This window comes from Protopterus annectens, chromosome 4.part1 (genome assembly GCF_019279795.1).
Source record: "Protopterus annectens isolate FY-2018-M chromosome 4.part1, PAN1.0, whole genome shotgun sequence".
Lineage (NCBI taxonomy): Eukaryota > Metazoa > Chordata > Ceratodontiformes > Protopteridae > Protopterus > Protopterus annectens.
Window position 1 is genome coordinate 794074583 of NC_056734.1, and position 25284 is coordinate 794099866.

Genomic DNA, 25284 nt, shown 5'->3' on the forward strand with positions numbered 1-25284 from the left:
ATATGCAGATGCTATTTAACCTTAGCCTTGCTACAGGATCTGTACCTGAACACTGGCGTATGGCAACAGTGGTCCCACTCCACAAAGGAGATGCCTCCACAGACCCTGGCAGCTAACACCACACAAGCTTAAACAGCCTTGTCTGCAAAGCTTTGTGAAGGGTCATTATGGAGCTTCCACACAGAGACATTGGTGTCCTACAGACCCTTGATCCCACCCAATTCAGCTTTGTACAGGGCAGATCCTGCGTTTTGCACCAAGTTGACTACTTTGAAACTGTCAGTAGAGCCGTTGATGAGGGCTACACAGTCCACACAACCTACCTGCGCTTGGCTAAGGCCTTTGACACAATACCCCACTCAGGCCTCATAGACAAGCTCAACAGCTGAAATATAACACCATATGTCACAGCATAGGTTGCAAAATGGCTCAGAAACAGAACCCATAATGTCAACATTGCAGGTGCCTTGTCAGGTTCGAAGCCAGTCACAAGTGGTGTCCCACAAGGTTGTGTCCTGGGACCTCTCTTATTTGGTATTTACTTTTCAGATGTGAAAGCAAACATAGGAGGGTTGTGGCCGACAAAGTTTACAGATGACTGCAACCTGGGCACCATAGTGAATACATCAGCCAGCACACACATCCTACAGACTGCCGTCACACAGACAGATAGCTGGTGCTGGACTCATGGCCTGAAACTGACTGCAACTGATGTGTAGCCATCCCCTTTGGGAGGAACACAGTACCCACAGATCTGTACATAGACAGCAACCCAATGAGTACAGGAAACAAATCAGACAGCTGGGGACACATGTAGATAGTGACATCTCATTTGACACCCATGTTGCCAAAGTTGTTTGACAGACTTTCTATCTTGGCCACCTTATCATGGAGGGTATTCCATCCAGACCATAGGAGGTCATTGTACCACTATACTTCTCCCTTATCAGGCCCATGCTTGAATACAACGCCCCATTTGGTATGTACCTCAACCAGCACTTGCAGCAGCTGGAGAGACCCCACAAGTACCTTACCATGAAGATCAGGGATCTACAACACATGTCATATACTTCCAGAATAACTAAAACAAGCTTTTTTCAGTGTCATACCACATACGTACAGGTGACCTATGCCTGACATACAAGACCATGTCCAATCAGGATTTGGTAGACATGCTCCACTGCAAGCAATCCACATCCACCAGAAACATGGGAGCTAAAGATTTGAACCTCAGCACATACATGTATAGGACATGCTGAAGGGACAGAGTCATAACTCAGAGGCATCTCAAACTCTAGCAGAGTATCCCAGTTCATGTTAGACAGAGTACCTCACTGACTCTCTTCAAGAGACATCTGGACAGCTGCATGTGGACAGGGGCACAGACTAGACAGAGGCATAGTCACATTATTCAATTATGTAAGGTGGTCATAATGTGTCACTACTAAGTCAGAGGCACAATATTTCGTATCTATGCAGTACACATATTACCACTATGAGGGGTGGCAATAGCAATATTCATCAAGGACACCCTCACCTCATGGTTGGTGGCAACACACGATGCATTGGACACCATCCGGGTGCAATTAACCATAGGCAAGACTGCTCTGCAGTTTGTAGCATGTTACAGGCCATCCTCTGAAACTCAGGTACCTCACAGAGCTTTCATGAAAACAGTGGCGGAGATACATGTACCTGCAAACACCATCACACTGGGTGATCCCAACTATCCAAATATAGACTGGGATCAGTACTACAGCCACAACACTCTAGCCCACAGGTTCCTAGAGTTCATACACTCACATGCCATGGAAGAACTAGTCACCATCCCCACAAGAGGAGACAACATAGTAGATCTCATCATCACAAACATGGGCTCACAATGTTCAACACCAGAGGTATACCCATCATTGGTGAGATCAGATCATAACCTACTCTCAGTGGAAGTCCACATCCCACCCACCCCAGATAGAAAAGACCACAGTGCAGAACTTCTCAGAAGCCGACTACACACTTCTAATGACTGTTGTGGTCTCTTTCAAACCCCCAAGCCAGCAGACACCATTACCCAAGCCACTGTATCACTTACAACTGCCTTCTACCAGCACCTTCAGGACTGCATGGATGAGGCAATCCCAAACAAAACACAGACTCGTTGTACCAGAGGCAAGCGTCCAGTGTGGTGGACCTCAGCCATAAACAAGCACTACAACACAAGGAAGGAGGTACTACAAGATAGAGCGATATCCGTGGAAGGGTAGACACCCCTGCTCAATATAGGTGAAACACTGAGTTCCCCCATGAAATCATCCAAGGCGAATATTGGGAGTAAACCCACTAAGGGCTCACGGGACAACCATGAGGCCTTTTATACATACGTTACACACCTGGGAGGAAACTCCCAGATATGCTCAGAATAGGCTCAGAATGCTGTAAATATCACTGAACCTACAGACATTGCCAACATACTGGCTGACAGGTTCAGTGCAGATTTCTCCCCCCACCCCTCCACCACAACTGGAGAGATATGTATGAAAGAGGATTGTAGCCCCCCAAACATCTCAAATGCTCAGGTGGGAACTGCTCTATCCAAGGGAAAGGACGCAGCATCCATGGGACCAGATGGTGTCCCTGGTTTTGTGCTCCATGAACTCACTCAAGAATTAAACCCGCAGTCAGGGCAGCTGTTTGATCTTAGCCTCAACTCAGGATATGTTCCCAAGGAGTGGCATATGTCAATGGTGGACCCACTTCACATGGGGGTGCCTCCACCGACCACGGAAACTACCATCCCATCAGCTTGACAAGCAGGGTCTGCTAAGCTATGGAGAAGATCATAATGGAAGTCATAGATGAGGACATAGGGGACTTGCAGACATTAGATCCAACCCAGTTAGGCTTTGTCGAGGGCAGATCATGCCTTTTAAACTTGGTTGACTGTTTCATAACAGACACCAAGGCCATTGACAAGGGCAAGGCACTCCACACAGCCTACCTTGACCTGGCAAAGGCTTTCAACACAATACCCCACTCGGGTATCATTGAAAACATCACCAGCTTAAATGTGAACCCATACATCACAAGATGGGTTGCAAACTGGCTACGTGACAGAACAGACAGGTTCAGACTTGCTGGTGCCATGTCACACTCCACAACTGTCACAAGTGGTGTCCCACAGGGCTCAGTCCTGGGCCCACTATTGCTCAGCATCTACTTTTCAGAAGTACAAGCAAACACAGCAGGATTATGGCTGACAAAGTTTGAAGATGACTGCAAACTGGGAACCATAGTTGGACACCCATCTGACACAGACATCCTTCAGAAGGGTGTCATAGACACGGATAACTGGTGCCAGAGCCATGGCCTTACATTAAACACTAAACAATGCATAGCCATACCCTTTGGGAAGAACAAGGTTACCACTAGTTCCCATGTAGGTGGCAATCCTCTAAGCACACAGGAGGTTATCAGGGACCTGGGCACCCAGGTTGAGAGTAACCTTTTGTTTGACACTCACGTTGCCAGGGTAGTTAGGTAGAACTTCTACATTGCCCACCTCATCATGCAGGGATTCACATCTAGATCCAGGGAGGTCATTGTTCCCCTGTACTCTTCACTCATCGGACCATTGATTGAGTGCAATGCCCCATTCAGCATGTATATGACCCGACACCTATGGCAATTGGATGGGCCCACAAATTCCTCGACAGGAGGAGAAAGGGTCTCAAACATATTTCTTATGCTGCCCGACTGAAGGAATTCCAGCTTGATTCCGTGACTTACCGTCTGCTCAGAGGTGACCTGTGCCTGACATCCAAGGCCATGTCCAAACCTGAGTTAATGTACACGCTTCACCTCAAGACCTCTACATCCATCAGAACTACAGTGGCAGGAGATTTAAACCTCAACACAGATATTAATAGGATGTGCTGGAGGGACAGATTCTTCAACCAGAGAGTCCCTATGCTGTGGAACAACATCCTGGTACATGTGAGGCTGAGTACCTCACTGGCTTTGTTCAAGTGAGATCTTAATCAATGGATGGGAGATTGCAGGTATGCCCCAGGGATAACCTCAGTATCACTGCTTGTCAGAGGCACAGCAATATAATGGGCAAATTATCCGTCAGAGTGAAGGCGGCAGACTCCACGGAACTCTGGTCTAGGCTTATAAATGCCCTAGGGCAGATAGCCTAGTATGAACCTGTGAACCTGTGAACATAGGCCTGGGGCAGTTGCTGCTATTAGGACAGTGGTCTGCAGCAAGCTATATAGTAGTAGTCAGTTTTAGCCATTGGTGTTTGACCATGGCTAATGCATGTTGCTTCTTGTTGTGGTAACAACAGGGGTGTGTAGTTATCCATGCCATTTATTGGTAGTCACCCTCATTTTGTATCTTGTTCCATGTTTTTGCACATGTACATCACTGTATGAGGTGTGACCCTGGTAGTGTCAGGGTGCTGATGTGCGCTTTGACCCTGTTTTCTATTACAGCACTGATATGTGCATTCCCTATACTGTGTGCATTTACACTGCACACATCTTGCTGTTTATACCTTTGGCATTGGGTAGCATTACATCTAGGTTCCTATCCCTTGTGATAGCTATGAGGTGGGTTTGTGTTTTTGTGGTTTATGATTGGTGAGGGTGGATGTTAGTCATGGTCCTCAGGTGTGCATATGATACATGGTATTACATTACTTAACACATGGCATTCATGCCTCGGGTGGTGCTGCAGGGCTGCCTCTGTCGGATGCACATACTACACTCCCTGTACGTTTGGAAGCAGGTTGTGTCATGTTAGGCATCCCTGTTACTGTATGAGTGAGTCAGAGCGGGTATCAGTCCCAGTGTTCCTACTGACCAAGCATATGTGCTATCGTTGCCTCTTTGCCAAGGCCAGGGCATACTGGGCACGCCTCCTTCTGCCTACTGGGACAAGGTCAGGTTGTTCCTCCTCCGAGTCACCCCTGCCTGTGGTGGCCTTGGCAATGGTGGGGGGATGTTTGGCCCAGCCCTGTGCTGGTCCTGCTGCAGCTGTTTCCGCAGGATCATATTATGTAGCATAGCACATATCATGATCATTTGGGTACATGTAGTTGGTGTGTACTGCAAAGCTCCACCAGACGTGTCCAGACACCAGAACCGTGACTTGAGCAGCCCAAACACACGCTCTATGATATTACGTGTTTGTGCGTGTGCCTCATTATGGCGTTCCTGTTCGGGTGTGTGTGCATTTCTGATGGGTGTCATCAGCCACGGCTCAAGTGCATAACCAGCATCCTCCACTAGGTGTCCGTGTGGGAAGTCCCCATTGGCAAATGATTGGTACAGCTGCGTCAGATGCCAGATGTGGGAATCGTGGTAGCTCCCAGGGCAGCCAGCACACACATTCATTATTATGCCCTGGGCATCACACACGACCTGGCAGTTGATGGAGGGGTATCCCTTGCGGTTAATGTAGACTCTACCCGCTCACCGGCTGGTGCCTTGATGCGTATGTGCGTGCAGTCTATTGCACCCAGCACCTCAGGGTATCCCGCTATTTGCTGGAAGAGACGCATATTGCTGGCCACAACCTCACGGTCATTAGGGACATATATATGATCACTGACATGTGGTGACATGGCATCCAGGAACTGGTGCAGTACCCTGGAGGCTGATGCCTGTGATATCCCCATCATATCGCCAGTTGGTCTCTGGAAGGTACCTGTTGCTAGTATTCTTAGGCCAACACATACCTTGGTTTCCACTGGGATGGGTTCCCCTCTGTTGGTTCTGTGTGTGAGGCGTGGCCTGCACAGCTCAACAATCTGCTGCAGGAGCTCTCTGTCCACTCTATAGCTCTACTATCTCCAGCTCATGTAACCCATGGTAGGTGACCCTGGGCCTGTATACTCTTCTCCTTCTCCTCACTCTGGGTTGTCTGTCAGCATCTGCATTATCACCACCCTCAGCAATTCGCCTATGTCTGATTATAACAGCTATGGCAGCCCCTAGCATTTCTGCTCTGAGTTCAGCTTTTTTTCAGTTTTCAATTCTGATAGCTTAGTTTCTGGCAGTATCTCTTGTGAGAAACAGCCTGCACTGCTCTCTGTTGTGTTTTAAGTGCTGGGTTGGGTTTCTAGTCTGCCTGTGTAATTGCCTGCTTCCAATTGTTTCCACCAATTAACTCCAGCAGTATTCCCTGGCAGTTTCCCTGTATTTTGGTTGTTTCCTACTTCCTCTCTGTTTCCTGAGGGGGAGCAATGTGCACACCAGCTTAAACACGCTCACAGTCACTTACACGCGCGCACACATCCCTACACAGTGTTACACGCGCGCACACATCCTTACACGGTGTTAGCTAGGCTGATTCATGCTAAAACGCGCGCACACTGCCTTACACACGTGCACGCCCGCGCAAACCGTTGTACACAGTTTGCAACACGCTCCCACATGTAGAACCTGCCTTACACGCGCGCACACGCGCGCATGCACGTATATCAAGAAACTTGGAGTGTTGGGATAGCGTATACCCTCAATTTCTTGACTTTCCTAGTGTTCTGTTGGGACACACCTCCCCCCCTGATGTCTGTCTGTCATCTGTTACCTTACATTGCCCTCCAATCTGGGACATTTCTTTCTATCCTTCCCCTCCGTGATGTCACCTACCTCTTACTCTGTTCCTCCCCCATCTCTAACTCTTACACTACTCAGAAAGTGCTCATTACCTATGTGGCAGTGTGATTCAGTATTGTAACCCTCATTTACATAGGATTGCCTAGTAATGCTTAGTTACATATCTTACACGGAGCTTCCCCTTGACAACCACTAAACGGAGGCCATATTGTTTTTGCTCTGCAAGTCCCTCCATTGACATTTCATGTAATACATAAATCCCACAATTGTGGGCTTATAAGCTTCGGTTTTCAGTTTTAGGTAGCGCAACCCGTTTGCGCGGGTGTGCTACAGTTAAACACATAAATCCCGTGAAAAAAAAAAGTTATATAACTTTTTTGCAACACTTTCATGCCAATGGCCACATATTTGGCCATTGGCATGCTTAATGTAACAAATGCACCCTTTATTTGGAGCTGACATAGCTCCGTTTTTAATTTTGCAGAAATGTACTCAGTTGTCAGCTGAGTACATTTCTGCAGCTAACACGTCCGTTACACGGACTGGTTTGGGCTTCGTGGATCGCTCACATACCTCATTTGCATATCTTGGAGCTGCAAATGAGGTATTGAGCATTTCCACGCCCACTCCGTGTAAGAGACGTGTTAGCTGTCTCTTACACGGAGATTTGGGCTGTTGCTGAATCAGGAGGCTTACACGGAGGCTTACACTACTCTTAAACTCCGTGTAAGCCTTCCTGAATCTGGCCCAAATACAATCTAATATATTGGACTCCTGTGTTCCTTGGTATGCTAGTAAAAAGAGAAACGATATTAACAGTGAACATAACTTTATGTATGGAGACAAAAATGTGGTTATCATTAAATCTCCTAATGTGTTCTAGGAAATCCCAGGAATCATGTAGATAAGAATTTAAACTAACAACTAGGGGATTAAGAACGGACTCTATGTACAAAGATATTCCCTCAGTCATACAGCAAGGAGCAGAATCAATAGGTCTAAATTGGGGGGTTCTTTTCATCCTTGCGAATTTTAAGAATACTGAAGAAAACTTCAATTCTGGGATTCTCAAAGGTCAAAAAATTATACAAGGAAGTGTCTATCTGGCATTTCATCAATAAATCATATAAAAATGCTTTGATGTATTGATAACTGCGAAAAATACAGTCCAAGCTGACAATTCTATACTCTTTCCCTAAAGTAATCTAGCTAATTCATGATTACTAACACCCCATCCCATTATATGCTTTCATGGTATGCAGATGGGTCATTTCTTTAAGCTGCTTTAAAGCCAACCTCTCCTCACTATCTTAGAATAACATAGTTATGCCATGGAAATAGTTAATTTGTATCCACAAACCACTTGTAAAATACTTACTTTTCTGCAGTTTTTTTTTTTTTTTTTTTAATCTGAGTGTCTGGGATACCATAGCATTACTGTTACAGTAATTTATGGCCCTTGCACATTTATATCTGGATGTAAATTATTTAACAATGTAACTGGAACTTGTAATGACTGTGACACTATTAAGGAACTATATATATACATATATATATATATATATGGATTCACTTCATAACACTGAAAGCTCAAAACACTGAAACTCAAAACACTGAAATCAAAACACTGAAACTTCAAAATCTTGAAAACTCAAAAAACACTGAAACTCAAAACACTGAAAACACATATCATACATATACTGAGTTTCACAAGCAAAAATAACAAGTTATGCTGAAGACCTGTTGTACCAAACCAGATAAATACGAAAAATGAAGTACAGGTCACTGCTGAAATCTTCTTTGTTGAATCTCCTTTATTAAAAGTAAGCGCTTTCGGAATGATCCTTCATCAGACATAATTCAAAGTAACAAAAACAGCCATATTAAAAACACAGATCATCCAATCACTTACTCCTAAAAGCCCGCATTTTTTGTAAAGCAGGTTTAATTGGTAAAACATCATTAAGACCAGGTGGTCTATGTGCTCTTAAATCTACTATCCACTTAGATTCAGCTAATGCTGTTCTATGCTGAATGTCCCCCCCCTCTCATTGGTAGCAATATTTACAATGCATCTGAACTTAAAAGTGTGTGTGGGATTAGTCTCTATATGTCTGAATAAAGCATTGCTCACTTGACATGTTCTAATATTACTAATATGCTGTAAAATCTGAACCTTCAGCATGTTGTTTGTCATACCTACATAAAAACTTTCACATTGTTCACAATTGGCCATATATACTAAGTGTTTTGTCCTGCAAGTAGCCCTCCCTTTAAATATAAAAGTTTGTGTCTTATCGGGGTGTTTATATTCAGTGTCACTATTAATATATTGACAGGCCTTGCAGTTGCCACAGGGATATGTGCCTGCTCTAATATCTATTGTAGGTCTCCTATTCAAATATGTCTCCTTACATAACAGGTCCTTAAGATTGTTGTTTCTCCTATAATTAAACATGGGACATTCTGCCACTACGTCCTTAAGACTAATATCACTTCTTAGTATATTCCAATTATTCTGAACTATATTACATATGTCTTTAATATTACTACCATACGTAAAAAGTATTCTAGGTTGTTCCTTCCTGCTACTACATAATCCTGTATCTATTTGTCTGCCACTAATAGGGCCTTGCATCCATGGCCTATTCTTCATCTTCCTATGTAATATATTGTTACTAACCGCCTTACTAACCATGTTCCTCTCATAGCCCCTATCCAAAAAATGTCCACTCAGCCTAGAAAGTTCCTCGTCACAATAAGTATCTTCAGAACATACCCTAGATATCCTACCCACTTGGCTCTTAACAATATTGGGAAAGATATGCCTTGGGTGCATGCTGTCATAGGATAGCAATGCATTTTGCCAACATTGTTTCCTATACAATTTCGAGGTGAAACCAAGGTTACTCTGTTCCACACAAACATCCAGGAACTCTATCTGAGTAAAAGAAGTTTTGGCACTAAAAGTCAAAAAAGTGGTGGTGGTGTGGAGAAAGGCTAAAAAGCTCTCAAAGGTGGAAGTATCCCCATCCCACAAAATAAAAACATCATCCACAAATCTGACATACAAAACTATGTACTTATTCCATTCCTGATTATTAAGAATTTCCTTGGTTTCCCATTTGGACATAACCAAATTTGCATATGTATTAGCACAGGGGGTGCCCATAGCTACCCCCTGTGCTTGTCTGTATATGGACCCTGGTCCTATAAAGACATTGTTGTTCAATACCAAGGCTAGTAAATTCTCCACTACCAGTCGCTTATTCTCAGTTGCTCCCAATCTACTTATTACTTCACCCACTGCTGTTATGCACCCGAGGCATATCTTTCCCAATATTGTTAAGAGCCAAGTGGTTAGAATATCTAGGGTATGTTCTGAAGATACTTATTGTGACGAGGAACTTTCTAGGCTGAGTGGACATTTTTTGGATAGGGGCTATGAGAGGAACATGGTTAGTAAGGCAGTTAGTAACAATATATTACATAGGAAGACGAAGAATAGGCCATGGATGCAAGGCCCTATTAGTGGCAGACAAATAGATACAGGATTATGTAGTAGCAGGAAGGAACAACCTAGAATACTTTTTACGTATGGTAGTAATATTAAAGACATATGTAATATAGTTCAGAATAATTGGAATATACTAAGAAGTGATATTAGTCTTAAGGGCATAGTGGCAGAACGTCCCATGTTTAATTATAGGAGAAACAACAATCTTAAGGACCTGTTATGTAAGGAGACATATTTGAATAGGAGACCTACAATAGATATTAGAGCAGGCACATATCCCTGTGGCAACTGCAAGGCCTGTCAATATATTAATAGTGACACTGAATATAAACACCCCGATAAGACACAAACTTTTATATTTAAAGGGAGGGCTACTTGCAGGACAAAACACTTAGTATATATGGCCAATTGTGAACAATGTGAAAGTTTTTATGTAGGTATGACAAACAACATGCTGAAGGTTCGGATTTTACAGCATATTAGTAATATTAGAACATGTCAAGTGAGCAATGCTTTATTCAGACATATAGAGACTAATCCCACACACACTTTTAAGTTCAGATGCATTGTAAATATTGCTACCAATGAGAGGGGGGGGGGGACATTCAGCATAGAACAGCATTAGCTGAATCTAAGTGGATAGTAGATTTAAGAGCACATAGACCACCTGGTCTTAATGATGTTTTACCAATTAAACCTGCTTTACAAAAAAGGCAGGCTTCTAGGAGTAAGTGATTGGATGATCTGTGTTTTAAATATGGCTGTTTTTGTTACTTTGAATTATGTCTGATGAAGGATTATTCCGAAAGCGCTTACTTTTAATAAAGGAGATTCAACAAAGAAGATTTCAGCAGTGACCTGTACTTCATTTTTCATATACTGAGTTTCAACAACATAAATCATAGCACTTTCCACCAAGTGTAAGCAGGTGGGCAAGCCCCCCTACACCTCCCATGGGGTCTATATTTAGAACATTGAAGTGTTAGAACTTCAAATGTTCTAATATCGATCCCAATTCAGCGAATGCTGACAACATCGAACATTCAGACAACAAATTATTTCCTAGGGAAAAAATTTGCTGTTCCGAAACACATGCACACAACACAAACACACCAAACAAACAGCAATCCACACACATACACCTAAAATCTTACATCTAACCCTACACTAAACTGTACATACACCACTAACTATCCACTTACCTTAACCCAAACCCTAACCCTATGGTCCGTCACTATCGCACACTCACCTCACCCGCGCCCTAACCCTAACTCACCTACCCTGCCCTAACCCTCACATCCACACAATCGCACACTTACCTGAACCCGACCCGTAACGTTCCACCACAGCACTAAAAACAGTGAAGAGACAGAAATGGACAACAGCATTCTTTCCCTGGGAAATAAATTTGGTTTTCTGCAACTTCGCTATTTTCAGCATTCACTGAATAGGGTTAGATATTAGAACATTTGATATTCTGAAACATCGATGCTCTAATATAGACCCCCCCACACCCCCTGCTACTTAAATATACATATATATATATATATATATATATATATATATATATATATATATATATCAACTCCAAGATTGCACTTCACCACACTTGGCGGTAAGTGTTATGATATATGTTGTTTAAACTCAGTATATGTATGATATGTGTTTTCAGTGTTTTGAAGTTTCAGTGACACTATTTTTAGAAACTGTTCTGCACAATAACATTTTTCTTTTTGATGGTATAACATACATTCAAAATGATGGCATAGCTATGGGCACATTTTGTGCAAATAGTTACGCCAATATAGTGATGGCTAACTAGGAAGAGGAACTGTTGTTCCCACTTCAGGAATTTAAACAAAATTTTGGGTTTTACAGACGTTTTGTTGATGACCTCTTCCTGATTTGGAAGGGAGATGAGGTCAGCCTTTCCAATTTTGTTTCAACTGTCAGTGGGTTAACAGATTTCCTTAATTTCACCGTTAGCTCTTCTAGGCACAGTATTTCCTTTTTGGATGTCAATATAGAAAGACTTAGTAGTGGCTTATTGAACACGGCAGTCCATAGGAAAGTTTGTTATAGGAACACGTTGCTACATAGGAACAGTATGCATCCTCCATTTATATTTGGCAATGTAATTAGAGGTCAGGTTATGAGAGCCTCCAGACTTAACCCTACTGAAGAAGGATATCAAAAGGAGTTAACTGAACCCAGGAGGAGATTTATAGATAGACATTATAGTTACTCAGAAGTGGATAAAGCGATCATGGAGGTTAATCTATTGAGGACGTCCAGGGCGAGTCCGTATTTTTCTGATAATGATAATTTGGGTGACCCAATACAACATCTTGGAGGGACAGGCCACTTGAAAGTGCCAATGTTTTTTACATTAGACACACGTAGGATTAGGGACGTTGTTGAGAAACACTTGGACACGCTTCTCTTAGATGAGAATATTGGTGGGATAGTAGGCGCTAGACCCAAATATTTGTTTAAGAATAGGAAGAATTTAAAACAAATTTTATGCCACCACCCTTTAGATAGTATGAATGTTCATATGTTACGAAACTATGACAACACCGAACCCTGCAATCATTGTGGACAGTGTCGATATATAGACACAAGATGCACATTTGTACATCCAGTCACAGGACGTGTGTACAATTTCCACACATCTACCAATTGTCAGAGTGAGCATGTGTTATACCTCGCAAGATGTGTGTCTTGTGATGCGTTTTATATAGGCAAGACCAACAGGAGACTCCGTGAATGTATTAGAGAACATGTTTATCATATATGCATTGGTACGGAGTCCAATGCTCTGGCTAAGCATAACAATGTCTTAGGAGTTACAGACACCTTTATGTTTTCTGTTATGCAAGTCATTAAACCTAACCTGTGGGGGGGGGGTGACATAGAAACTTACACAGAAGACTGTGAGTTAAGATGGATTATTAGATGAGAGCTGATAGAACACCAGGTTTGAATGACAAAGCTCCCCTTAAATCTGTCCTTCGGAGTAGAAGCTTAACTATATATAAATGAAGGGAAGTTTCAGACTTCTTCCTTGTTTGTTTTCATTCAACTTGGATGACTAGTTCCTGTGTCCTTTAGACTCAGCACCTGTTCATTATATTTTATGAATATAAATGTATTCAGTGTTATGTGTGATATCTTTGCTTAACATTTTTTCTGTGTTACCGCTCATTAGGGAACAATTTGGTGATTTGAATAGCACAATGATTTTCGGCATGTATTCGCTTGTGATTTCACTGGTCACTAAACCTTCTTTCTTGTGAAAGAAATGATTTTATGAAAGGACTGGCATTATGACTCTAGAACCTTGCAGTTGTGTTTGCTATTTATGTTCACCTTTCATGTCTATAGTGCATGGCTGCACATACGTCTCTATGCCTTAGAATTTTTAAGTCACTATGATACTCTACTGTGGCATTCTTTTTGAAGTGTAGGTTCAGTTTTATATGTTTAGTGATCTTGACATTAATAAGGCCAATTTGCCATTATTTGTTCTAATTCTTATGTTATGCATTATTTGAGTGATTTTTAATGATTTTGTTAGTGCTTTGAATGTTTTAAAGTCATTTCTAAGTGAGTTTGTGGATTACATTTTATTCTTGCAATGTTTTGTTTTTAGAGTTCTGCATTTGAATTTCAGTATATGATGTCAGAAGTTGTTTTAACCTATGGGTGAACATGCTTCACTATTTAAATGCATTGAAATTTATTGTGTTTTTATCTGATGAAGCCTTCGTGGTGAAAGCGCTAACTGTTTTAATAAAATTGGACTGTTCGTAGAAGTCTGCGTTTTCGTTCATTTTGTATGGTGTATCAGTGCCAGCATCAGTCTGGCGTGTATCGCCTCTGTGGATGGTTTTTGTTCTAGTGACTTTTTGTTTAAACACAGTATATGTATGATGTGTGTTTTCAGTGTTTTGAAGTTTCAGTGTTTTGGTCTTCTATATTATGACGTTTTCTCATTTTCAGTGTTTTCAGTTTTCAGTGTTATGAAGTGAATCCATATATATATATATATATATATATATATATTTTTTGATTTTCTTCCACCCTGTTTCTTACTATCTTTTCTAATATTTGTTATTTTTATCTGTCATTGCATTGCAACATTTATTGCTGCTTCATCACAACAACAACCAAAAGGAACTAAGCTGACCACAGCACCTCTGACTGCCATCCTTGTATAGGTGGCTGGAATGAGGCGATCACCAGCATCTGAGACAAACAAGACTTATGGATCACAACCTGCCAGTGTTGCCACCACAGCACCTGTGCTGTCTGCATCACCTTCATCAGGTAGGTCTACCCTGGGGGCAGTACAGTAGTACATTCTAGGAGAAGCACCAGTGGAGGTGGCAATTATGTCATCCTACAAGATCTGACAGGGCTGCTGGAGGAGATTATGGACAGGAGCCTAGGCCATATGAAAATAATCCTGCAGTGCATTGCAAAACCTCTGCCGTTCCAGCACTGCCACATATGTCTTTGACAGGAAAGAGTGGTGACAGTTCGGAGGGTGAGGACTAGACTCCCACTGTTTTCATGCCAGATGGGGATGCACCTTAAAAAAACATATCTACTCCTCCTCATTATGTTCCCCTCCTTGATGTATCAATCACCATCCCTGTTTGAGATATATGCCCTGTATATCTGCTCTGGAACCTAACTTGCTCTACATATTTACCCCATTATTCCTAAACACCTTCTCTAATGTTCCTTTCTTTCTCTCTCTTTAAACACCTATACTAAAAAAATACATCCCATACATAACTCTTCACTTTGTGTGTGTGTGTGTGTGTGTGTGTGTGTGTGTGTGTGTGTGTGTGTGTGTGTGTGTGTGCATGCGTGTGCATGCGTGTGCATGCGTGTGTGTGTGTGTGTGTGTGTGTGTGTGTGTGTGTGTGTGTGTGTGTGTGTGTGTGTGTGTGTGTGTGTACATTGCACCCCTAATCTGGTAAAACTGATCACATAACATTATTAAGTTGTTCTCACATGTCATTTATGATGCCAGTATTCAAATTTCCCAAAGTCTTTGTACATATACAATTCAATTTTACCTTGTGAAGAAGTAGATACATGTGGTCCTATCCCACCACCATCCTGTTAATTCCTTTATTACTCCCCACATCCTATGTTCTGCTTGCTCCCCATGTTCATCTCTAGACTGTCATTCCCATATTACACCTGTCATCTGGTCATAAAATACAAACACACACCACACACGTGGCCAAAACAGCTTATAAACAGAAGTCTCTGACTGTTTCTGTTCTGAGCATTTGCATGACACTTGGCATCGAGCAGCAAAGCCTATCGCTAGTGCTGGTCCTATGGCAAAAACTCAGAAAATAATTATGCATACAATAACACTTTGACATTGCATATCCAGCTAAGCTTGGCAGCATTGTGCTTTAGTAAGCATTTCTAACTGAAGGACAGCAATGTAAGAGGCTCCTGTTACTTGTATATGCTTTACTGGCTTACTGAAAACCTGATATAAGGAGTCCATTCCAATGTACTCGGTGGACTGTTTTATGTAACTTAAGGGTGGGATTCTCTCACATGTTCCTTCCCACTGTCACAGTGTGTTTCATTGAACTAGCACAATTACAAACATATCTACAGACTGATATCAATGAATGCAATAGTAATATTGATTGCATGCATGCTTTGTTATTTTCCTGAACATTATGTACACATAACAGTGAATTGTCTCTGATATACACATAAATACATGGTATAATGTCAAGAATTCACGAGACAGTGATCTGGATGATGACAACTGGGAAAGCACGGGTGGTCCTCCTCTGTGCAACAGCTCTCACTATCATCCATCAGTATCCTGTTGAATCTCTCGCTCATCTGCCTCATGCTTTATGCTCACTTCTTCCACTTATGACTTTTCAGACACCTGACAGTGCAATTCTCATCATGACTTCACCTGTTGCAGCATTGCTTTGGCACATAGCAGTTATTCTTTTTATGACGTCCATGCCATCAACTTGTACTTAGCATCATACTTATATTACACACATATATCATTCCATAAAATGCCAGTTCATGTGAACTAAGAAATGTATCGCTTCACAGACATAGACATAAGAACAAATCACTCTTCCTAATGTCACCATCGTGCGATACCACTTACTTAAGTCATGGTAACTAAAACTTCATATCCTATGGCAAGAACTAATGAGAATTTGCCTTCAGCTGCATTTAAATGGTGGTCCTTGCTACATGGCATAAATCAATTCTGATATAAGTAGGATAAAACAGTTATTACAGGCTCAGTGGTTTAATGTACTCCTAATGATGCTGGAAATATCAATAATATCTGCTGCAGACGCTGATCCACATATTGCCTTTGTCTGTTTCCCAAAGCACATCGGTCATCCTTCCATACATATTGCATGCTGCCTTTAACTATGTGTTTTCTGACAACTATGATATGATTTATTCTGTGATGTCAGCAGCTAATGCACAGGTCTAGAGTTGGTTAGGTATGCATTTGATTCTGCAGCATGTACCTTTTATGACTGTTTACAAAAACAACTGATAAGCAGGGCTTACTTACTTAACACGTGCTGTGTACAATTTTACTTAGTGGTAGCATTTACATAGAGGAGGGTTTTATCCCTCAAGTGGTGTATTCACCCTCTGTAAATTTTACCACTAAGTAAAACTGTACACAGCAACCTGTGAAGTAAACTCACTGACCGCTATGATATGACTTCTGTGGTGTCAATACCTAGTGCACAGTTCTAGAGAATGTTTAGTTAGGTAGACAGGGGTTCAAATCTGGCAGTCTGTGCCTCATATAAGTATGTAAGAAAAAGAAATTGGTGCCATGCAGGAGTGGCTTATTCAACAGGTGTGATATGAGGTATTTTATTGCATTTTGATGGGTGGGGGGTGTTAATTCCCTAAGTGCTATACAGTTTCACAACATACATTTTTTGTATCTTTCATTATGCTACTGATAGCAGAGAGTAGGACAATTAAATGTTGTGGGAAATAGTAATTCTCATTTTCTATTTTAGAGCAAAAAAAAAAAAAAAAGCACCGAGAATTTACCTGCAGCTACACAGTCGGAGGTTAGAGTCAATGTACAAAGAAAAATAACAGTGATATAGGCCTGCATAGACATTTGTTATGCCAACTATCGCACCTTCAATAGTTCACTGTAAATGTTATTTAATATGCAAATTATCTGTAACGTATATTAAAGATTGTGATTTACCAGATACTGTTGTCTGTTGCACAATGCTCATTTCCTTTGTCACATTTCCATAACATTGCATGCACCTTTCACATGTAGTTTGTAACAACTGCTGTACAAATAGACCATATTCATTCAGTCTATCTGATCTGACATGTGAGTCTTTGAGCTGCTTTCTGGATATGACTCTGCAACATCAGTGTTCCAGCATTGTGCAACTTAAGAAGTTTTCCCCTCAGATAAGGCACCAGTTCCTCTAGCTATCTTAGGTCTTGTTTGCAATCTTAACAAACTGACACAATCTACTCTTACAGCTAAATGCTCCACTCCTGCTAACATGTTAGCTGGATTTATTGTCTTTCTTATATTTTTATATTATACGAAATAGTATGTCTTGCTGTTTTGGTTTTAGCCTTTCTATCCATTTCTATATCTTGTTCTCTAGTCAGCCCTTCCCTCACAATGATTCTTAATTGCCACTTACTTCTTTCTTCAGTCATAGTATTTACTAATATAGCTGTAGTTTACTTGTATTACGATTAACTTTACTGTAGTTATAATTGTTTCTTAGTAGTACTTTTTGGAATCAGTTAAACTCTATGTGTGTGTTTGTGTATGACTATGGATGGATATTGTTAACATATTTTTTAAATATCAGCTTCTTCCCTAGTGTGTTTGTTAATTATGTTGAAGCAAGTTAGCTTTATGAAGTGTTCACTTTGTGGACATAAAATACTGCAAGATGTGCACAACATGTGTAGTGTATTTGGGAACTCCCCATCCCTCCATTGATTCTGAGATTTGAGCATGGTTTGGTCCTAAGGCCCTAGAAGACAGAAAAAAAACTAATTTATGTTACAAGGCCTCTTACCACTGGATCAAGAGGTGGATACAGTCAAGAAAGTCAGCTGAAAAATCTTTGAAATGTAAAGATTGTGAATCTAAGAAAAGACCTGATGAGCCTAAGGTTTTGTCATCAGAACCAAAGGTTCTCAGGTTCAAAGCTCCAATCGCTCATTCTTTTGAAATACACCCCATCCCCAGATCTAGAAATATTGAATCCAGTAATAGTCCATGACTCCCTAAAGAAACAGGCATATATGGAGAAAATGGATCAGTGTCGCCCATTCAGATAATCTTTGGCACTATCTATGAAGTCCTTCAGGTCTTATAAGAGTACATTGAAAGCATACTTGAACAGTCCATTGTGGAATTTCCTGAGTACACTAACTGAGCAGGCAGTCAATCCACCATCTTTGGCTCCTTACATGGCCTAATCCACCCAGATGCCCTGAATTTAGCTCTTTCAGGAATTCTACAGTTGTTTCAGGTGGGATTGAAACTGGATTCCACCTGTGTCCTGTACCCTCAGTGCAGACTCTCCCTATAACTTTGGCACTGGGGGGATCTTAGGTCCAATATATTCTGCCTCTGCATTGTCAGAGCCAATGTGATCTTGGAGCTGAGGGAGCTGTGGATTTTAGCTGCATCACTGAGGCTTTAGATTCTTCCCCATTTATGTTGTCGAGTCCTCAGCCTTGAACACTTTGATTCTGATCATGTCATCAAGGACTTCCAGCTTCTGAGCATCAGGGGTCCCTCTATCAGCCCAAACCATCTCTCCAAAGTCATTGATGGATTCGCTGTCTGAACTGTGTCCTAGGATCTGATGGAGGTTAGATTGGCCTTTCAGATATTGGGGAGGATCATTGTGTCTCCTATGAAATCAAATAATAAGGTTCTAGCTATTGCTCTCAACCTCTTAGAACAAATACTCTGGACAAATCCAAAATAATGGGGGACAAAGTCCCAAAAATAGGAACAAATTTTAAATATTGCTCTTATAAGCTTACAAAGTTGCTAGAATAAAAGGTCTTGCATTACAATGCATTTTCTTTTTTTTTCTCAATTTGTTTTTTTATTTTTCAAATACATTTGAATGAATTCCATAGTATTTATACATAACATCTTAAATAACTATATACAGTTGTTATTATTAGCCTGACACTATAACAGATCTTAATGTAAGCAGTTACTTTATAAGTATGTCCAATCCATTATCAGAGTGTCTGATCAATTATTGTATAGTGTCAGTCAACGATAAGACCCTTTCCCCAAGGGCTGTTGATAAAGCAATGCATTTTCTGAAGGATATAAAGTTTGAAAGTCAAATGACTGTTATTATTTAATGAATTTAATTCTCACTGATTTACCACAAAAATTTAGAAAACTAAAAATTTTATGACGAGCAGACCAAAAATAAGAGAAAAAAATATGGACAGTTTGTGAAAATACTCAAAATATATTTAGAAAATGTATTTAGGATGATCCTATTCATCTGAATACTGGTCTGGACTGTATTTGGTTCTGGTGGACTGAAGATTATTATCTGCATGGTTAAATACAGGAAAGTATACTACGCCACTCTTAGAACACCCTACCTGATAAATACTGAAGTTAGTAGATAGTTCATACATAGTACCTTGAAAGATAAACATTATTACCTCACTTATTTGATCAGTTTTGCTTATTTAATATTGAAAATATCATATCTTACCTTGTTGACACAATAACAGCATTAAGATCTTTTGCAGTATTTCGTGAAACAGTGTCATAGGACTTCATTGCTGAAAATACAATAACACGGCAGATGTCAGTATCTTCATCATAATCTAGTATCCTGGATTCTAACATGTATTATTCTCTTTCAATTAGATAAACATCTGCAATTTTCTTCAACACAACATGATGTTGTAAACTATATGCTGATACAGGACATGTATCATTCATGAAGATGAATGTCATTGGAATATTTGTTAATTTTCAACAACACAATATATGTTCCACATTGCAAGCTCCATAAGTACTGATGAGAGTAAGACAGGAATATGATGTATACAATTCTCTTATTTTACATTATCTTAATCATTTCATAGCATAGGGTATGAATTTTCAAGCTGTATGACAAAATCATGGATATAAATTTTAATCATAAATTAAGGTATATTGGAACATTTGTACTTCTATTCAAAATATTCTGAAACATTCAGGTTATTAGACAGTTTATATTATTATAGCTTGTGAAGACAGATTATGTCACTGCTCCCAGTGTAGCATTTGGTCAGATAGCTATCTGAAGGAGAAACTACCAACATCAAAGTATTCTCTCATGCACATGTATTACTTTTGCAATATTTGCTGTAGCACCAATTTAAAATATTAACTTGTAAATTAGATCTGCAAATTAAAATTATCAGCAGAGCCTCAAGAGGCTAACATGACGTTTGCATCAAGGATTTGGAAGATACTCTGATAGGAGAGTTAGATGGGCAACAGAATTGTGCCCCTTATCTATGCATTTTTTGGATGGCGCCATGATTCAGAATTATTTTAGTCCTTAGTGAAGGATATAACAACTCTTTTTTTATTTCTGGGTCCAGTGCTATAGGACTCAGTACAGTTACGACTTTTATACACATATATCATTAAAATTTAATTCTAAAGACTGAAAGATCTCATTAAATCATATACCCCACATTGAGTCATTGCTGGTGGTCTGCTATGTGAATAACTTGCAACATAATTATTATCTTAATATAACGGTTAACTTAGTGGTCACATGCCATGAATAATGTAATTAGCATGGACAGAGTTAAGGAACACCTTCTTGCTATTAAGAAAAAAATATATGAATAAATCATTGGCAAAACATTCCCTGAGCTGTGAAAATTTTAGAAAGTTTACTTTTTTGTAGTAGAAAAAGTTAACACAGACAAATTTGTGGGTTCATTTAATAATTTTTTAGAGAAGATAGAACTGAAATGGCATATTTTTTTAAGAGTTGACATTACACCTGGCATTAATGACAAAGTCTCGGTTAAAGGTCATTTGAATTATGTCAAATTTGACAGAAAGATGAAACACTTGAGTGTTATGTTTTAAAGTTTTGTTACAAGTTTGTAGTGCATTTTACATCTTATGTTTTGTAAGTGTACTGGTTATTCAATTACTATGCCTTTAAGGTTTAATTACTGTGGGAAGTGATGCTGGGTTGTTCTTGATATAAAAGGAAATTATGTGAGTAGTGTATTGTATGATTCTGAAGAAGTTCTGTAATAAATGGGATGAAAGTACTTAATCTATTCTGGCTCCAGTGTGTGGATTATTTCTAAGTTGGTTCTGCAGTTTCACAGTTTTTAGTTGAGTTTTTCTTACACTGGTTGCTGGAGTTTTTTTACTACTGAAAAATTATTTTCATGATTTGCAAGTTCACAACAGTTTTCAATTTTAAAAGCTAAGTGGATTTTCATCACCTGTCTAGCAGTCTTTAACACACAGCGTGATAAGCATAAGCTGTCTCCTTACAAAAGTTCTTTTTAGAACTGGTAACTTTCACCGTTTTGGTAAAGGATTGACAGCAGTATACATTTTCACTGTTTGTGTTATTGGGAACGACCATTTTTTTTTTTTTAAAAAGCTCTTTAGAGAGCTGGTAACTGACTAAACAATAGTGTTTATGAAAAATTAGACTTCCGTTTGAGATATTTTCTGTAAAGAAGTAAGAGAGGGTTGGTCTCTCTTGTATTAGTTAAAAAGCTCTTTTAAGGGCTGGTAATTAGTAGCGTTGGTCCAGCGCAGTAGTACTTCTAATTTATTATCTGTGACTAAATACAACTGCTGTTTCCACCACAAAATCTTGGTAGTGGTGGTAAAAGGTTTTTTGACATTCGTTACCATGACTACGCAAAGTATGAATGAGGATGATGTCAGCATGTTTCCAACACCCGATGAAGTCAACATGCTTACTGTCACTTTACGGGAAGTCGTTTCAAAAGCACAAGATTTGTTAGAGAGGATGAAAGGAAATGGAGGTTGTTGTGCATTTAGGTGAGATTGCAATGGTAATAGCTGTTCCTCCTCATAAGAAGGGACCATCGTAGCGGATGCAGTGTTTGACAATGGTAAGCCCATTGTAGAATTACTAGAATCCAACATTGTGGACCCGTTTTTTTACTTTAGTATTAACAGTGATGTTACAAAAAACTCAAGACAGGTACGAAGGGACATGCCAGACTTTAAAACTCAGTTTCTCCAGTTGGAGAAAAAAGTTCTTATATTCAAAACATTGATATATGAAAATCAATACTTAAATACATGTGTTAACTTGTCTATTGTGCCTTTGGGGCTTAGAGTGTACATGTTTCCTAATGCAGCCAAATTTGATAATAACTTATTTAATAAGTTAAAGGAAGAATATAATAACATGGGGCTTGAAGTTTTTAAATTGTTAATACAGTGGAACAATGAACTGATGGAGTGTTTAAAGAATGAGATTGTGAAACTTGATAATGTTATAAGGGAACATCCTATGGTTTCCTTTTATCAGTATATGTTTGACAATTTGGGGAACAAAGTTAACCAATTAACTGACAATATAGTAAGTAAGAAATAGAAAAAAATTGTTAAGGGATTTACAAGCTTACCAACAGAAACAAGCATATTTAGTGAATAAAAAAGAAACATTTTTTTCAAATGACAAAAATGAGAGAAGGGAATTCCAGAAGTCTGAAGGGTTGAACAGGCTTGATTCCTTCTCTGAGGTAGGTAATAAGAACAATATATCTATAATTGATAATAATAGGGATCAATTAACTAGTGTTTCTAGTGTTGAAAGTGAGGAGAATGTCCCTTTTACAATTCAGACTACAGGGAACAATATCCAACCCCCAAATCAGGAAGCATTTGTGACTGGAGGAAAGAAAAAAGGCAAGATCAAAGGACGTTAACATTTACACAGAAAATATTTAATTTGAGTAATAAAATGTTTAGTGATGTGGAGATTAACGTACTTCAAAAAGGTTTTTCATTGTGCCTGCAAAAAAAAAAAACTGGATTTACTGATACTATATTGGATTTTAAACTGTATGTATGAAAATTAAATCTAAGATATTTCTATCATGGTTTATCTTTACCTGCTGCTTGGCAATTTAATAAAAAACAAAAATGTTAACCCTCCCTTGGTTAATACCTTGAGCATTTTTTCCAGTATTTGTGAAAATGACCTTTATAATTTACGAAGTAGAGGCAAACAGTTGAAATGTTTGGATAATTTGACTAAAAGCTCAAAAGACAAACCCACCTCCATAGGTATCACAAAGGATAAGAAACTAAGAGTAATGCTATTCAACGCCAGAAGTCTAAACCTCAAGATGCATGCACTCGAAACTCTCCTTAGCATGGAGAACATCGATATCTGTACAGTAACAGAAACCTGGTTCAAGGCTCCCGAGAGCACCCCAGCACTACCAGGTTATACCTCATACCATGCTTTTCGGCCCCAAAACTTGGACCGAACCACAAAAGGAGGGGGAGTATCAATATTCGTCAAAGATACCCACACCTCCAGGTTGGTGGCACAGCACGAAGCATCAGAGACTATCCATGTGCAACTAACAATAGGTAAAACTGCCTTCCAGTTTATAGCCTGCTACAGACCACCCTCCCAAACCCAGGAACCCCACTCGGCCTTCCTGAGAACACTGGAAAATATGAAGGTCTGTCCAAACACCATTATATTGGGTGACTTCAACTACCCAAACATAGGCTAGGAGCATTACTCTAGCTCCAACACCCTAGCCCAAAGGTTCCTAGAATTTATAATCTCAAATGCTATGGAACAACTTGTTACCACTCCCACAAGAGGAGAAAACATACTGGATCTGATCATCACCAACATGGGGACTCTATGCTCCAGACCAGAAGTGTATCCCTCACTGGTAAGATCAGACCGTAAACTAATCTCACTGGATATTCACATCCCGACTCCACCCCCTGCCCAGAAAACCACAGTAAAAAAACTTCTCTAAAGCAAATTTCACACTCCTCAAAACTGAGGTGGAATCCTTCAAAGCCCCCGGGCCTGTGGAAAATATGGCCCACACCGCAGAATCCTTTATAAATGCATTCTATGAACACCTTCAGGAATGCATGGATCATGCAATCCCAAATAAAACCAAGACCCAATCCTCCAAAGGCAGATGTCCTGTCTGGTGGACCCCAGCCATAAACAAACTATACAATAGCAGGAGGAAGCTACTACATGATACAGCAAAATCCCAAAAAGGGAAGGCATCTCTGATCAGTATTAGCAAAAACCTACGAGCACTCATAAAATCGTCTAAGGCCATCTTTGAGAGAAAAATTGCACAGGAATTGCACAGGACACTAAGGATAATCACAAGGCTTTCTTTAGTTATGTTAGGAACCTGGGGGGGAATTCCCAGATATGCTCAGAATTAGTCCAAAATGACAAAAAATACACCAAACCCACAGACATTACCAACATCCTAGCTGACAGGTTCAGTGCAAACACCCCCCCTCCCCACCAAAAGGGCAAATATCTATCCCAGCAGAGTGCTGCCCCCCTGACCTCTCAGATGCTCAGGTAAGACCCACCCTCTCCAAAGCAAAAAACACAGCATCAATGGGACCAGACGGTGTCCCGGGCTGCGTCCTACATGAACTCCAAGAAGAGCTAAACCCAAACATAAAACTACAGTTCAATCTCAGCCTTACTACAGGATATGTACCCAAAGAGTGGCATACAGCAACAGTGATCCCTCTCCACAAAGGTGGTGCCTCAACGGATCCTGGAAACTATTGCCCCATAAGCCTGACTAGCTTGCTCTGCAAAGCTATGGAAAGGATCATCATGGACCTCATAAATAAAGATATTGGGGACCTACAGACACTGGATACTACCCAGTTCACCTTTGTTAAGGGCAGATCCTGCCTCTGAAACCTGGTCGATTTCTTTGAAACAGTTACCAAGGCCATTGATGAGGGGAAGGTGGTCCACACAGCCTACCTGGACCTCGCAAAAGCCTTTGATTCAA

The 25284-nt window shown here is 40.2% G+C and overlaps 1 protein-coding gene across 3 annotated transcripts in view; it reads right to left on the reverse strand.

Moving 5' to 3' along the window:
* Positions 1-25284, reverse strand: part of LOC122801057 (arylacetamide deacetylase-like) — a 523400-nt gene that overhangs the window by 194751 nt on the left and 303365 nt on the right. For all 3 annotated transcript variants that reach the window (XM_044070541.1, XM_044070540.1, XM_044070542.1), the window contains exon 4: positions 19947-20016. In XM_044070541.1, coding sequence (XP_043926476.1) covers positions 19947-20016 — 70 coding nt within the window. The remainder of the gene's footprint in view (positions 1-19946; positions 20017-25284) is intronic.